General features: G+C 33.8%; 1 protein-coding gene across 1 annotated transcript in view; it reads left to right on the top strand.

Annotated features, from left to right (window-relative positions):
- LOC106645578 (fatty acyl-CoA reductase 1-like) overlaps positions 1 to 6,158 on the top strand; it is a 34,322-nt gene extending 28,164 nt beyond the window's left edge. Inside the window, exon 6 of the mRNA XM_089593065.1 lies at positions 6,084 to 6,158. Within this exon, the coding sequence (XP_089449191.1) occupies positions 6,084 to 6,158 (75 nt within the window). The remainder of the gene's footprint in view (positions 1 to 6,083) is intronic.
- Positions 6,159 to 18,072: the final 11,914 nt, after the last annotated feature.

Genomic DNA, 18,072 nt, shown 5'->3' with positions numbered 1-18,072 from the left:
TAGAAGCCACACTTATTGACTTATAGATAGGGACAGCATTTGTATTAACTATTACAACGTATATTTACATTGTAATACATAGACAATTTAAGCTATATAAGCGCTTGCAAATTTTACATATTTGTATTGGCAATAATAACATCCAGCGCGTTGCCTGACGCGACCTGTTTGAGCGGTCAATTGTAAGTTTTAATTTAGCGTCAAAGTAAAATTTTGTTGTATAATTTATTAATACTAATAGTTAATTGTTATTCTTGTGTAGATTTTATTTGAACCTGATGAGGGCCTTGTAACTTGTTTCTGTACGGGTCGAAACGTCGTTAAATAATGTACAGAAGTTAGCAGTATAACCATTTGGGTTCACTGATTATTTATTAAAACATTGTATTATTATTTTTTTATATGGTATGGTGTTACGTTATTCAATTTAATACACTTTTTTTGAGCTAGGCAAAATTTATAAATTTCACGCTCGCTATCATGCTTGCTTAGTGAGTGGTCAACAGGTATGGAGCTCCTTGGTAATTCCCAAAAGGGAAAGGCAAAAAAAAATGACAGAGGAAACTGCGTCATTAGGGCTTAAAGTGTGGCCTGAGGACGAAAACCGACAGTTGCACTTTGCGCCAAAAGTTAAAGAAATTGAAAAGAGTCTTTCAAATAGACAAAGAATTTGAAAAAAATGTTCCTTCTCGTAGAGGAGGAGTCATTATCTAAAACCAAATTATTTGATAATAGCCATTTCATACGACACACACAATAATAGAGTATGACGTAGTAGAACATATCAGTATCATGAGAATTACTGAAACGTTAAGTGCGTAGATATCAGTCGCTTTCTTCCGAAATGTAAGCTAATTGGTTTGAAATATTGATAACGAAAACAAAGAAATAGTTTTTGTAGTTGATAAAAATATGATAAGAAGAATACACGAGGCGCAAGTCATAAATAGTATTATCATTTACACAAAAATTTTCTGGTTTGAGTTTCTTGCAGCTTTTTTTCCTTGAGCCGCTGAAATTAATTGTCTCCAAAATTTGACGAATTCTTTCTAACCGGAATAATTAACATAAAAATATTTGTACAACAAATTGATAAAGCATCATTTAGACCATTTTTAAGATGGATCTTTCCAATGGTGCAATCCAAATTTTTGTAACGTCCTATTTTTCACCATATTTGTGCAAATTTAAGTGAAAAAAAAAAAGAGTTTTCGTAATTTTCGTTAACACTGCCTTTCTCAAAACCTTAGAATTCTTTTACCAATAGTATAGTGCGTAAATTTTGTTCATAGCAGTTCTGTAGGAAGCTAATGATATAGCTAAGAAATTGTTTACAATTATTAGTGAATAATGCAAAATTTGACGGGGATTTAGCCCAAATAACTTATAAATTAACTTGTAAAACAAAATTTTATTGAAAATTACTATTTCTGCATTTCGATGAAAAAAAAATTTCTTACATCTGCGTAAAATTAGGTTACAAATTCTGTCCTACGGAATTTAACTAATGAGGTTATATTGTTTATAATATAGCCGTTCATTTACTTTTAACCCGTGCGATGCTCACTGTGGACAAACTTTTAAGTACTGAAAGGCAAGTCAATTACTAAAAGTTGAGTGATTATTATGCACGTCGATAGTGATGCAAGTTCATACTTGATCGTAAAATTAAGTTATTTAAAAAAGAACTGGCCAACATTTAAAGACATGTCGTTAATAATGTGTCGATTTATAAAATTTGATTTAGAAAGATTAAAGCATAGGTAAGGTTTCTTATCTAGTGGCTAGTGGTCGCAAAAAACTTTTACAAATTTTTTTTTTAGATAGTTAAATTATTAAGAAGTTAGAAAAATCATGGCAACATATCTTTTACGTGTATTAGTGAAAGAATGAAAACAATGACGGCCTTACTATTCATTAAGCAATAAATCGGTTAAACAAATACCAACAAGTATAGAAATGGCAAAGTTGAGAATTTCAGACAAAATAATCAGTGTACATTAGAGTTTAAAAACTAATAAAATTTTTTCATTACTACTTACCTCGATAAACTTACTCATTGCAAAATCTATAGTGAAAATAATACTTAAACAGGTAAAGAGGATGTATGATGAAGGAGTTGCATTTTAAAAATTTGTTTGTTGTGTGAACAAATACAAGATAACTTAACTTACACTTTAATCAGTAGAGACGTACGTGAGTGTATGTATGTTCTTTTTAATTGCACGCACGCATGCGTGTGTATTGAAAAGACAAAGAAAGAAGAAAAAATAGACAAAGTGGAAAGGCAACAGAAAAAAAATCGTCAGATAGTAAAATAGAAAAAAATGAAAAACAGAGAAACAAGACCTGCTACAGCAATGACTGTAAAATACAAACCAGCAATTTCATAATGCAGCTCCTGGTCAAGAAATTTTTCTTCTTGTTTCTGCTCTCCTTTTTGTACATATCTTTTCTTCTTATAGAACAATACCATTAGTTTAAAGTAATAAAAATAAACTAAATCATAATAGCTTGATACTATTTCGTCAATGAATAAGGATTTCATCTGCTCTTGGCTAGTGGTCGTAAAAAACTTAGAAAAATTTTTCTTTGAATCTTTAGAATTATTGAAAACGTAGAAAAATTATAGCATCAAAAATTACTCAATACTATGAGGATTTTACGTCCACTACTCGACAAAAACCACGGGAAGGTGGCAGATACTTTTGTCAGGAAAGGATCAGAATAATAAATTGGCAGCTGTTAGATTCTTTAAGAAATTAGTTGAGAGTGTTAGTATTTGGGCGTAAATGTTAGGATGAAATGAAAGGGATGCGTGTGGAGTTAACGCAGCTCACGTAAATGTTATTCTCAGGCGCCTCCATCGCATACTTAAATCTAGCACTAAGAGCTACAGGATTTTAGGAAAGATGGGTATTTCTACCGTAGCGTTGGGCGTTAAAGACACCCAACACTGAACTGGCCTAGAGCTCGCGATTAAAATAATTTGTCAAGTTAAAAATGAAGGAAAAAAGTTAATAAAATTTTAAGGTACAAATAGTTAGACTTACTTCCTTGCCTTTTTCCAGGCCGTCGCGAGCTCTAGGCCTAGCCGTAGACTATATCGCAGGGAACTTAAAACAATACTGTCTATCAACGCTGGACGATGTCTTTCGAAACACTATAGTGTAACTGCTCGACGTATTAGGAAGTTTCCAAAGTGAGCGAGCCACTTTTATACACGCTGCAGGTGAGTATCACCTCCCACTCTTGAAAATGGTATCTATAGTGGGGTCTTCGAATCAACGCTCAAGCTAAACTGAACAATTATTTTGTTATTACTAATACTATAATACGCTTTTGTTTAAAAAAAAATTTCTAGAAATTACCTCTAGTAGCAAACAAAGAGGATTTCTATTTAAATGAGAATTTTAAAAGTTACTGTGGAAAAACAAGGGCAAGTTTTTTCTTATTATATATTCCTACTATTTTAATGGGATTTTGTTTCTTGGGCGCAACGTTAAAAAGTCTTGTTTAAGGAGCCGGGTTTTAAGTAGAATGGTGTTTAAGATGCAAGCACCGTTCTTTTTTTCAAGGCCACTGAGTTTACTTTATAAGAAATATTTGTTCATCTTTTCAGAGTGGGTCTGTGTACTTCCTCTGGTTCGGTGGACATGAGCGATAAACAATAGTTTGTCTATTGAGGGCACAACAGCTACTTAAAAATGTCTAAGGTTTTCCTTAACCTAATAGTAATTATTTCTGTATACTTTTTTCTCTTAGCAATTATTATAAAAATTTTTAAGTAAAATTTCTTGTCTAATAGAATTTTTTTCGTAGATTAAAGGTTATCGTAGAAAAAATCGAGATTTTTGTGTCAAGTAATTACCTGGAAGAGTTCACATAGTCTTATAGGGTGCCATTTATCACTTGATGATTTTAACTAATTAGACCAATGTTTTTAGAGTAGGTATAAACAGATCGCAAGAGCATTTTTTACCTCTTACTTAACATCACTAACCTCTTGCTTCATAAAAATTCCTCAGAGTAATCTCTACTTACGAACAAAAAGCCATTTAATCTTAATGATTATTTCAAAAATTTTTGTTGAACAGCAACACAAAACCTTTTTAATTTTGTTTAATTAATATTTAAAAAAATTTTTTTTTACCGCAAAATTATTTATTTAGATTTATTGAAAATCTTAAAGAATTTTCGTGAGACACAATGTTGTTGACATAAGTTACATTGTTTACAAGCACGGTAATATTAGAAAATAAATTTGGTATTGTTTTGTTTTATAAATTATGATTGCTAAGGAGCAAGTGATAGGAAAACATGGTTATGTATGAATTTAACTTATCTCTTTTGTAAATGAAGATGGCTTTGATAGCCTTCAAATTTTTGAATGTATGCAAGACTTTTTTAAGGTTACGTTTCACAGTGTAAAATCCGTACACTTATGAGAAAACTATATTCAAAACACAGATACAAAGTATACAGTTTTCGTCTTTGATATTATGATTAAGTCTCTTCGTCTAAAGAACTCATTTATTGTACGGCTAAAAATAATGATAATAATCGTTTGCCTGAAATCCAGAAAGAGTATCAGTTTAAGATTTTTGACTGCCATAAAAAGTACGAAAGATGTAGTAATACGCTACTAGAAGCTCCTCTATTGTAATCATACAAACTTCAAAAGTCATTCTTTTCCGTCAAGCCTAGGTACATGGTTCAAAACAATTTTGTATTTGCGTAATCTTACATCTTAATACGAATACCTTAACTTCTATTAATCGACATAAACAACACATCTATTCACTATTTAAAAAAAGTATTGATGCTATATTTATGAAAGCCAAATGATAGTCCCTGGGTGAGCTCGCCAAGACAAATAGTTTTAGATTAGCATTAACTCATACATAAAATTTGTTCGTCTCTTGCGAATTTACGTACAATACATTTTTTTTTTTTTTTCTACTAAAATGTACTAACTTAAAATATATATGTCTACTATCCTCTTCCAATATAATATACCTTTGTACTTTCATACACGTAGAGTACGTTAAATCATTTACTACAAATAACAGTTTTTAATTTCAAAACAAATAGTTTATTCCCAACAATAATAAATTTAAGCTTGAATTCGGCTGTGATGTAAGAGTGGACTTATAGTCTATGATTGCTAGTATTGAGATATTAAGTAATAAATAGTATTATCATCTACACAAAAATTTTCAGGTTTGAGTTTCTTGAAGCTTTTTGTCTTTGAGCCGCTGAAATTGATTTTCTCTAAGATTTGACGAATTCTTTCCAACCGGACTAATTAACATTAAAGTATTTGTACAACAAATTGATAAAGCATCATTTAGACCATTTTCGAGGTTAATCTTTCCAATGGTGCAATCCAAATTTTTGTAACGTCCTATTTTCCACCATATTTGTGCAAATTAAAGTGAAAAAAAAAAAGAGTTTTCGTAATTTTCGTTAACACTGCATTTCTTAAAACCTTGGGATTCTTTTACCGATAGTATAGTGCGTGAATATTGTTCATAGCAGTTCTGTAGGAAGCTCATGATATAGCTAAGAAATTGTATATAATTATTAGTGAATAATGCAAAATTTGACGGAGATTTAGCCCAAATTACTTATAAATTTACTTTTATAACAAAATTTTATTAAAAATTACTATTTCTGCATTTTGTTAAAATAAAAATCTCTCACATCTGCGTAAAATCAGGTTACAAATTATGTCCTACGAAATTTAACTAATGAGGTTATTTTGTTTATAATATTGCCGTTCATTTACTTTTAACCCGTGTGATGCTTACTGTACACAAACTTTTAAGTACTGAGAGGCAAGTCAATTTTTAAAAGTTGACTTATTATGCACGTTGATAGTGATACGAGTTTATAGCTTACTTGATCGAAGAATTAAAATATTTAAAAAAGAACTGGTTAACATTCAAAGACATGTCGTAAATAATGTGTTGATTTTTAAAATTTGATTTGAAAGGCTAAAAGCATAGGTAATAAATATTTCGATCGTATATAACAATACATTGTTTAAAAAGCCCTTTTCTTGAAAAGAATTTATTTAGGTAAAGTACGTAATGCCATCAATTTGTGTACCGAAAATTTTCAACGAAGTAAACCATCACGCGCAATTGAGATGAAATTGAGGAGAGAACTATATGATCTTAAAAACGAATTAAAAATTAAAATTCAGAGATCAGAAAGATGAAATAATTGTTTTAAAAGTTCTTAGAAATCTCAGTGATTACTAGAAAAAAACCATTATTTTATCCGAAAAGGTGATACGTAATACAAATTCTATAATAAAGTTGGAAAAAGGCTTTCTAAATTCACCACGTAAAGATAAAAAGTATTTTCTAAAGCTTTTTTAAATTATTTTGATCGGAAAAAGGTAACATATGGATAAAATTGCATTAATTCATATTACAAAAAAAAATGTATTCTTCTGGCACTAGTCGATTTAAAGTAACGAATTTAACTGATACTGATTTGAATGCTGTTCAAAAAATAAAAATTATAAACAATATATAATAAATTTCTAACAGACTTTGTAGATAATTCTTGAAAAAAAATTTGCGACGAAGAACAAATAAGAGTTTCACGATGTTTTTGAAAAAAATCAAAACCTTTCGGGCTCGTCAGAAAATAAACAACATCTAGAGATACGAACCTACCCCCAGAGCATAATGACTTCTAGTTTGTAACCATTTGAAATTCTAATTGTAGTGTACCTATGTGTGTATGATCAATAAACATTGACTTTTACTAAAATAAACCCTGACTGTATAACTTTATGTACTCAAGGCTCAAACCAAGGTAAATTTTCAATACAACAAGCAGCAGTTCGAAGAAGCACGAGTAAATTGTCCAAAAGGCCGCAAATAATAATGTTTGATTATAATGTTTGAGCGTTAATTTTGGCAAGTCAACATAACTTTGGCTTCGACGATTTCGTTGGCAAGGCTCAAGGTATACCTTAACGAGGAGAACTTTTTAGTCATTTATGTTCATAGAGCCATCGTACCTGATTTGCTGAAACGTTAAATGTGCCTTATAACATCTCAGGATTAAGTTAATAGATCTTTGCACCCACACATTAAAAAAAGGCATCCATACGGGAGAGTACGTCAATTACATCGACAGAGCTCTACATTTTCGTTGTGTAGTTGGCTTTCTTTGAGTCAGCTGCTTACGAATATACACTAACTATCAAAGAGACTTCCAGCAAATGGACGTAAGAAAGTTGTGTGTTATTTGTGGTAACACATGCTGTAGTGTTAGCATGCGTGATTGCGATATTCGCTTAGTGCGTGGTTGCTCGCATGATCGTAGTTTTCGCACGTACATAGGCAAGCTTTTAAATTTTTAGGACTTTTGAAGTACTTACTGGGGTACATGCCAAAAAATAAGTGGGTTAAAAAAAGGTTACGAATTACAGCCCAAAAAATCAAATGACAGTACTTAAATTAACGTAGGTGGGTAGGTAACTACGAGTTATAAACAATTGTAAATTTGGAAGAGATATAATTTGAAACATGTAAAGTATCTTCTGAGTTGTATCATTGCTTTTCACTGTTTTTTTTTTTATTCCTTAGGAATAATTTTCTTACAAAATTTGTAACGTTAATAGTCAGTATATTGTCAGTAACGAAAAAACGACTTTTTTATCGTACAACATTATGAATTTCGATTTGAATCATCATGCTGAAAGCAATTCCTTATCTTTTTTTGTACTCGTAACCTTAATATTATTCCCTCTGTTACACTTACCTCGCTTAAGGATAATTACATGAAAATTAATTCAGTAAAAAGTAATGGGACATAAGTAACACGTACAAAAGTAATTGCTTTATGTAAATATCAAACTAATTATTGATTTATATTTGTTGTTGCTAGGTTTTTAGCCAATCAGTTTAGAGTTACGTAAACTAACGCGCAAGTGGGCATAATAATAAAAGACTTACGTAACAAGCAAATTCAACAATCAATGAAAAAAAGGTAAAGGAAGAAAGTATCAAAAGAATTTACTAGATTGGTACAATTGTAACTCGTGCACTACGTAATTAACTTTAGTCCATGCTATAGTAGTCGAGAAATAAGCTTTTGCCATGCAATATTTTGATTGAAAAAAAAAGTAAAATGGTTGTACGTAGAATTTTTTTGCACTGCACCCTCCATTCTTTATCTGTATTGTACAACAAAACTTTCACAAAAGATCGATTTGTAGGTATGAAAACCACTACCATTCAGATGTGCATACAAAAAGCTGCACACAACAACAAAAAGAAAAAAAAATTGATAAGCTAGAAATCATGAAATGTCAGAAATCCACCGCACTGCAATTTGTTGTGTCTTGGTGTGCGTGCATTGTCCATCATTCGTTTATAAGCTTTTTTTCACGATGCGTGGGCCGTAAAATATACTCTCCCCGATCGAATGAATGTTTTTACATGTTCGACAGCTGTTGTCGGTAAATATGGTTATTCCCTTTAAATCCAGTTGAATCTAACTGTTATCAAAAGACCGCACGTACGCAAAAATCGCTTGCCAGAGCGAATGGCCGAGGTTCTGTGGGGGATTCATGAATATACAGATGCAAAGATAACAAGAAGATGGCGACGTGTAAGGGTATTTTCTGGTCACTGGTTCGGGCTTCGGTTTATTATTGTACGAAAACTTTTTTTAGTTTATTGGAAGCCGATGAAATTCCTCTTAGTTTTCAAAAGTGCAAAATAAAACCAGATTTTATCAGAAATATTACCGTATTTTTTCTTCGTATTTCACTTGTTATTCGTTAAATGAAAAAAAATTAAAATACTCGATTATCAACGAAATTGTTTTTTTTTTTTTTATTCATTTCATGGAATCATGGTCATACCATCAAGTATTCATTAACGAGAGTTGAATCGTGGAAACAGAAAAATGAAAAAAAAAAATTTCATTCATCATAAAAACCCACTCTGGTGAATGAATACTGACAACTCTTTAACTTTGATTGTCAAAAAAAATTTATTCAACTTTGCAACTCATTTCTCACCACTTACAATGCGATCCTCTCTTATTTCCGCGATGTCTGGAAGTTACCACACAACGAAAAAATCAATGAGGGGTAGAAACCCTCGTTCCACGAAACTTGCCTGTATCCACCCTAAAGTACTTGGCGTAACATTAATACGCGAGCCATACATCAACGCGTCCGAAAAAACGTTCTCGGCATTGAATTTTACGAGACATTGATAGCTGGCCGTACACGAATCGTAATGCCGAAAAATAGCCGTGTTTACATTTTTCGCTTCCCAAAGGTGGAATTTACTCTCGTGCCTGCACTAATGGACTTGTGCAGAGCACACCCGTGGCATTTTTACGAGCTTGCCTGTACCGATAACGAACGCATTTGGCCCAACCTAGGTATAAACAACAAAAGGAGTAACAGCAACTGAGGCATCATTACTTTTGTTCCTTATAAACTCGATCGCGTACAAGGAGGAGCCTTGGGCGAGGTCACGCGTGAAATTTGTCAAATTTGCATACATGACCCCGAGATCCCGAGCAAGACACGGAGAATGGAAAACGAGCCGGCTAGCCAAATTTCACGTGGATGACGCTGGCTGTTGATTTATGGGCCGGTAGTTGTTGGGACTAGCCGGAGGGAAGTTGGATCAGTGGCATCGTACGGCAGAGGCTCCGTCCGCTGCTCTCGTCTTCGTTCGAAGGAAAGGCTGACAGTATCCGGTATGCGTTTTTTTTTTTTTTTATACAAGCATCCATGCGAGTGTTCGTACTGAGTAAAAGAGCGAAAAAACGATTGCAACTTTAAATTATCGCTTTACGAACAGTATGATCCTCCGAGTCTCTCCCAGAGCATTTATGAACTTTTTTACTTCGATGTGAATCCGTTTCTGAAATACGTTTGGTGCGAGGATGATTCATGAGGCTAGGCATGAAAATATCACGCTGTTCCGCATTGGGTATCAAAATTATTGTACCCCCGGGGCTGAGCGGTTACAGTGAAACTGTGAAAAGAAGAGCTTGCTATGAGATCCTTTGGCCTCCCGATAGTCATAAAATTTGTTTCGTTTGTTTTAACAGGAAAATTTTAAAAAATTTGCATATCTTAATGCCCAATCAAAGAGCCGTGAATCAATTTGACGCCAAATTTTTTTCAAGCCCCAGCGGTGTCGTCTCGATGACACATCGGGCAAGAAATCTAATTACGCTTTGAACTTGAATATAGACGATTACATTAATACTTACAAAAAAGTTTAGCTGCGGGAATATAAAGAAAGAGGCGGAGGGTATCAGGTATCGATTTTGCGGCGCTGCCATTACTCATATCATCGGTTCATAAACTGTTGAATGATTGTTTTCTAAAGCTGTGTACCAATAAGGGGGGGGGGCGAGCTTGCAAGCACAGGAAAGAGCCAAGAGGGGGGAGTGAGTAGGGAAAGCGCTTCTCTTGGTAAATCGATAAACGAAACAGCGAAACTGCCGAGTAGACTCGCACACGTCGATAAACCTGTGAGTAGTTGGAGTGGGGGCATAAGTATGTGTTTTCGCTTGTGTCTCGCTCTTAGTTTACGTTTCTGGGGATGGGGGTGTGGTAAGTTTCAGAGATACTGGTTGGACATCAAACTTTTCATTTTTCGCGTTTAGATTGACGGCGTAGATTCTTCCGTAACAGTGGCTGCTGCCGTTTTTTTTTTTTTTGCTTTTTGTTTTGTTTACAGCAGTTTGCTGGAAAAAAGATTGACGTGGGGCTATTTTTTCAGAGCTCTTGTTTCATCAAAGTTGTTTCATGCTATCCATCCTACCTGGGAACAAGTGACCGGAGATTTTAATGATCTTTTGGTGCTATCACAAGAAAAAAAAAAACCGTCAAAAAAACAAAAACGGCTTTTATAGTACCACAAACGAGGTATCCTGCGTAATGCATAATTACAGTTTTAACGCGTAGGAAAGCTGGATGGTTATGTACATCCATTGTATCAATGAATTTGGAAACTGGGAGTTAATACTGAGTAATGAGATTGATTTAAAATAATTTTGTTATAATAATACACCTAGGGCCATTCGATTAGTAGGGATTTCAAACGTATTCCACTATATGATTTCAAGCACTACGTGACGTTGCCATGTTGTTAATGGTGCACATTTTACGTAACATATGCTATGCATGAAAAGATCTTATTGGAAACTTGTACAAAGAAAATCATTCATCCTTTATACCGTAACCTACGAGCATATTCTCAAGCAATACCCCCTGTCTTGGCCACAATAAACCTCACGAACAGGATGAAGGTATACATTTATAGATACAGGCGTATGTATGTTTTTCATGCAAAAAAACAAGTGATGTGAGTAACAATATAAGTCGTAAGGCCTTACGCACAGTATCTACCTTACCATCATGATGGCGCATAATCGCACAACATCAGCAGAGTTTATCTCGCGCAAAAAAGACAATAAGTCTCGCGATTTCCACAAGGGAGACAGCGCATGAAGGGAAAGGCAGGCGCTTGAGTACTCGCAAGAAAGGAAGGGAGGCTTGGTTAAAAGTACGGGGGGGGGTGCATCGCAGCTAAGGAGGGATCCCTTTGCGCGCGTGTCACGTAGCAGTTATTATCCTGACAAGCCAAGCTGCTCGCGCGTATAATAGACCCAAGCTCCGTAGAGGCACTCTCTGTGTTGGCTTTGCTTTGTCTGATCTACCTCCCTCTTTGGTACTTTTCGTATAGCATTTGTTTCGATCGCGATCTTGTAACTAAGTGTACGAGCGAGTGGAAGAGACAACGCGTGTACTTAACAGACAACTCTTAGCTCAGAGCTTATCTTTAAATCCACACTGGTGTTTTTGATTCAGTAGCTTGTTGGTCTGAAATAATTATTGCAGGATTTTAGAAGAAGTTTTTCGGTTTTTTTCTACAAACTGCAATTTTGAGATTGGCAACTTTTTCTAAAATATTGGCATAACTATAGACAAACGAGTATAACATATATTGAAATAAATGTGTTCTGAATATGTGCACTTGTCTGTTCAGACACATAGAGTTTATTTGAATTGATACTATTCGACTATTTGTGGTAGGAAATGATGAAATACATTGAGAAATATAGTCAGGGATATGATCATGTGAACGTGAAAAGGCATTTGCAATATTACAAAGAATTTGATGCGGAGCACGATTCATCGAAAACGAGTTTTCACAAAAAGTTCCTTTTATCATGTCAAGCCAGTTTTAAGAAATTAAATTTTCAAATCTGCAATAACTGAGGCTCTGAAATTGAAGTAGGACTGATTTATACAGTAAGTGAGCTGAAAGGTACATTATAGATTATTTTTACTCTTGTTATGATTATCTTAGTGATTATTTATGTCAATGATGGTTTAATAATAAAAACTAGAGTGCATCTTGATATGAACTAACCACTGAATAACTCTCGCAGTTTAAGGTAAGAAAAAATTATCTCCCAACTTTTAGGCTAGGATAAGAGACACAAACATTCTCTGAGTTTAATTTAAATTTAAATTTTTAAAGAATTTTCTAATTACTCTTACTATCCCGTGTTAGAGGCTTGACTGGAAAAAAAAATTGGCTGGCAAACTCCGTGTTTGACGGTAATTTAAGTTTGAAAGCGCAGTTGGCCTACTATTCGACAGACACGTACCACTTTTTAATTGACCCTCCCTCTCTCTCTTTCTCCCACTCCTACTGTACATGCGATGCGGAGCTCATTTCGCAAAACAGTTCTCTCTGGTGCAGATAAATCTTTTTATCAGTAGATCCCTGAACAACCACCCCAAACTATGGGCTACACATCTCACAAAAATCATTAAAACATGCCTCGTCTTCTTCTCCTCCTCCACTTTGTTGTCCAGCTGTGTATTTCCTCAACTTTTTCTCAGTACCATTTCTACGAAAATTTTCGATTATTTCTACTTTTTTTTATTGTTGCAGTTATAATCTCATTGATAAAAAACGAAACATCGTTTATTGTTCTGCCACGTTGAATATTTGTATAAATCAATTATTAAAAGCTAGAGCATTGCTTTATAATAACATCCCTGATCAGGACAGTGAAGTATGTTATAGAGAAACTAGAGTTCATAAAAATAGTCAAATAAAATTAAAGACAAGGGTAACAAAAAAAAAATAATGTCAGGATTGTTGATTCAAAGTTGTGGTTGAAAAGGTTCTATGCTGAATACATATAAAAGAATCGATGTAAACGAATAAAGAACAGTGGTAGTGCTATGGTCAGCCTTATCACTGGTTGTCTGACAAAAGAAAATAACAAAAGAAACCAACTACTACCTAGCCCGTTTCTTTTTCTCTTCCTCTTTTTGTTTTCTTTTTTTTGGATGCTGAAGACCACCTAGCCAGCAGGGACGTACGCGAAGACATGTAGTAGAAGTGAAATAGAGAATTGAGATAACAAGAAGGATGGAACGTAGGAGAAAAAGGAGAGTCTGGGGAACAAACGAAAGAAAAGAAACGGATCAGAAACAAATAATCGGCCATGGAAAATCGACGAATGGGCAGAGCACAAGGGAGGCGAGAAAAAAAAAACACGTGCAAAATAAAAAAAAGGTCCGCTGCTGTGGGCAGAGGTAAGATAGCTTCCTGCTTCTGGTTCTGGTAGCTCTGAAGGGGAAGGAAGGGAAGAGGACCGGTTGGAAGGGATGGTTGGTCGTATAGCGGTATTGGTATGTAGGTCAGCTCTTGGTACGGATGGCCGCTATAAATTGCCGTTAATCGAACGAATTAAAGAGATTTTCGTGTAGGGGCGTACTGCTGCCGTTCCTTGCTCTTTCTTTATGAGGAAGTGGAGCTGGAAGTGGCGTAAGCCCCAATGCAAGAGAGACTCCGTGTAGCAGGAGCTACGAGTTTGTTAACATTAAGGTGGAGAGGTACAAATTTCAAAAAGTCAAGTGTTACTATTGAGTTATGAGCGAGTTCCACTTGTAAAAGAAGAAAAAACTTCGCCCTCTACCAGGAATCTACTCTACTTTGTGATAGAACACCAACCGTATTTAACTTGGCTTAGTCTAATAAGTTACGCATAAGGATGTGACTTGGGTTGGATGATGAACTGGGATCTTTATGAAAAAATAGTATAAAAGGTATATTTATACACACAATTTGTATAATTTACCATGCATTTATAAGGTTTTGACTGAATTTAATTATTTATTAGTCCGATGTCTGGATAACGTGGGATAAAAAAAATGTTACACATATGTGTACAAAAAATATCACCTTACTTATTCATGTATACATCAGATTCTTATTGAGATAAAAAGGTCAATAATTTTATTGATTTCTGGTAACATGATTGCTATTTCCAAAATACTTTTTGATAACCATTTTTAATAACCATTTATTTGACTCAAGATTTGACTATGTTAATTTGTATGGATATGATATGGAAACTAATTCGACACCTCTAAACATATGCACTAATTCGGGTCCATTGAATTGCAATTGATGCAATTAATACTGAACATACTACACTTTATTACTAAGTCTGACATATTAAAAAAAGTACCACTTAAAGTGTATTGATAGTGGCACTTATTTTTCCAAACGTTAATAGAGGTATATGGTTCCTAGACTTAAGTCTCCAATAAAAAAGAAAAAAAAAGAAAGAAACTTCTTTATTCACATTTAAGGAATCATTAAAAAAAAAAAAATTTTGTCAGAAAGCACTCAAAATAGTTTAATGCAGAATAATTAATATCAGTCATGGTGAATATTTTTTTCAGCAAGCGCTTCAAATTTTTGATTGTCTTATAATATTGTAAAATTAAACGGGTTTCTCCAATTTGTTCCTTACGTCCATCGAGGATCAGAACAAAAGTATACGTTTTGCCCATAATTTATTCGATTGGCATGTCAACTGATGCAAAGAGAAAATAATATTTTTTCAAACAGCCACAAATAATATATGCATTGCAGATAAAACTGGAGACAAAAGAATGTTAGCGTTGATTATTATTTTAATGCGACTCTTATTCACGATCCACGCTCAGGCTGGGGAGTCAGGGAGCCACGGAAGCACGGCCAACTGATTAGTCTTGTCAATCCTAGCTGTCACGGCAATTCTTTTAAAATTAAAAAAAATAGCACCGGGAACACGGGAAAAAAAGCTCTGCCTCACCACCCGTTCGCGCCCCTCGTTTCTTTTGTACGACGAGGCCGTCGTGTCGTGACCCTATCATTTCTCTTTTCCGTTGCCTTCAACACAAAAGCTTTTACCGCGAAAAACAGTTCCGAGTTATTGTAGTAGTGGAGTGCATACCGTCGATGGATTCAAGTTTTATACGTATATATGTATATGCGTAACACGCAAGCAAACACCATTGCGTGCATACTTTCACGTGTTGACACGTGAAAAGCACGGTGATTCATTTTAACAGGTTGAGCTTCTTTTTTTTCCATTTGATCCACAGCTAGCCTTTTTTTATTTGTGTCTTTTTTTATCTTTATTTTTCTCGTTTTCGTATAAAAAAAGTACTGCCATTGTAAATCTGTCAGCGGAAATGCTGTGCCAGGTTCACCGAGGCTCTGTATTCAGTTTTCGATGCTGTAACTATAATTGCTTGAGCCAAGTGCCGTGTAAAGGATTTCGATTTCGGATGCATATAAAAGTTTGGTGTAGCTCTTGTATTGAGCTGCTGTTTCAGTTGAGCTTGTTCTTGAATCAATTTTTTGTTTCTTTTTTTTTAAATCATTGGTGAGAGGTGGTGGTCGGATAGGTCTTTGCCAAAAAAATAAATACAATACATTGTTCTATAAAAGATAATACAATATTATTTAATTTCATGCAAAACACTTTATATAATTTATAATATTAGGAAAACTTGAAATTTTCTGGGAAAAATCAGATTTTTTTCTAACAAAAAAAAAAAAATTGGGTTAATTTTTTCTGCGCTAAATAAGTAAGTTTATCGTGTTTAGTAGTAACTAAAAAAACTTCATTCGTTTTTCAAACTCTCCTGTACACCAATTATTTGGTCAGAAATTTTTAACTTTGGCATTATTATAATTTTTGGTATTTGTTAAATCAACTTATTGCCTAAAAAAGAGTAAAGATCACATTAATACCATTCTGTTACCGATACATGAGAAAGAAAGAGACAAAGTGTAATTTAAAGCACATATTATGTCTAAATCGACAGTTTTTAATTTCAGTTCTCTAATATTCTCATTTCAGTGTCTCAATCTTTGTAAAGTATCGATCGATTTTGACATATATGTATATAGATATATATATTTATCTTTATTTTTCTTTCTTGACGCCCACCAACGCTAAAAAAAAACTTACTAGTTGGTCAATTATTCATTCCGATTTTATTGTTTTTAAAAAACGCATTTTTTAACATACTTTTTTATCACATTAGTACCATGACCACCGGGTCTATTTTAAGACCGTAATATAGTCCAGGTTGAATGACACGTACGTGGCAAACACTTTTTTTCTTGTTGAGGCTGCAGTAAAAGTTAAAACGTCGAGAAAAATTTTGTTAAGAAGGATTTATTAATTTTTCTATTTGTCTGTAAAATTGAGATATTTTTTATTTAAATTTAATTATTCATTATCCTTCTAAAATAAGTTTTTTATTTAGTTAACTGTATGACAGTAATATTCCACAGCATATCAGCTGTCGTAAAAAATAAGATACTTCCGTCAGTTCCCCAACATATTTAATTGCTCAAACATTCCTTTCTATTTTTTTGTATTGGTTTTCATGTGAACAAACAATTAAACAGGGAAAACTATTGATTGTATGAAAAAATGTACGTGGCTTATTTCCTTAACAAAGAGATAATAAAAAAAAAATTGCCAGGCTTAGGAAAAAAAAAAAAAAAAAAAAATGTTATAAAGCTTTTGAATAATTTCCAAAATATTAAATTAGAAAAGAAATTACCAAGCGAATTATGATCCTGAAGCGTAAAGTGTGAACCAAGGGTAAAAAAGGGGAGTTGCACTTAGTACTTGAGGTAGTCAAAATTAAAAGCGGTCTTTTGAATAAAAAAAATTTCTAAAAAATGTTCCTCGATATAAATAAGGTGTCACTATCTTGTATAAGATAACTTTATAACAGCTGTTTAACATGTTATACGATAGTATGGCGTGATGCAGTAAAACGTATAGGCAATATCAAGTCGATAGATACGTTACTAACCAATGCTTTTAGTTAAAACAATAAACAAATAGCCTTAGCAGTCGATATAAATGCCACAAGATAAAGACACGTGGTATAAAAAAAATTGATGGTAATATTTACGAAACAATGTGTAGAAAAACCCGTAAATGGGTGAAGAGGAGGTTGTATTATTCTTTATCTTGATTTGTAATACGTGAGGCTTAGAGGAAGTTGATAAAGATATTAGTTTTCGTATCTAGCGGAGCATCTTGCAATGGCAAGCACCAGGTCTTGGACTCCTTAAACTTGCCCTATTTAGAAGCGCACCACGTGCAATTCCTGTTCCCTTTGCCGAGCGCATACCGGACCCTTACAAAACGTCCAAAGTAGGAAAAGTACTATTTAGCCCAGCTTCGCAGTACAAGAACTCATATTTCTCATTAACCTCGTGACAACCTACTTCATGACCAAAAAACCATTCGTTTTTTCCATATTTCTTTATGTTGATAATGGCGTTAATTATGTCATCCGCAGAAATTGCAGTCACACGTAAAAAATATCAAGTTAACTGCATTATCTCTCTCACGTTCCGTTATGGGTTTATTAAGTTTCTTATATTGAGTATTTTTTTACTTGTTAATTGGCAGCAGCTTATGAAACTTTAATTTATATTTAATGTCTCTTTGTTTGCTACTAGAGGTAATTTTTAGAAATTTGTTTTGAAACAACAGCCTATTATAGCAGCATTAATGGTAACGAAATAAGTGTTAGGTTTAGCTTGAGCGCTTATTCGAAGACCCCACTATAGATACCATTTTTAGTAGTGGGAGGTAATGCTTACCTGCATCGTGTATAAAAGTGGCTCGCTCACCTTGCAAATTTCTTAATACGTCGAGCAGTTACAC

Source organism: Copidosoma floridanum, unplaced genomic scaffold (genome assembly GCF_036245765.1).
Source record: "Copidosoma floridanum isolate Cflo_tuat_1 unplaced genomic scaffold, Cflo_Japanese_pri ptg000001l, whole genome shotgun sequence".
In the NCBI taxonomy this organism is placed as follows: Eukaryota; Metazoa; Arthropoda; class Insecta; order Hymenoptera; family Encyrtidae; genus Copidosoma; species Copidosoma floridanum.
This window is presented reverse-complemented; position numbering and strand designations above follow the sequence as displayed.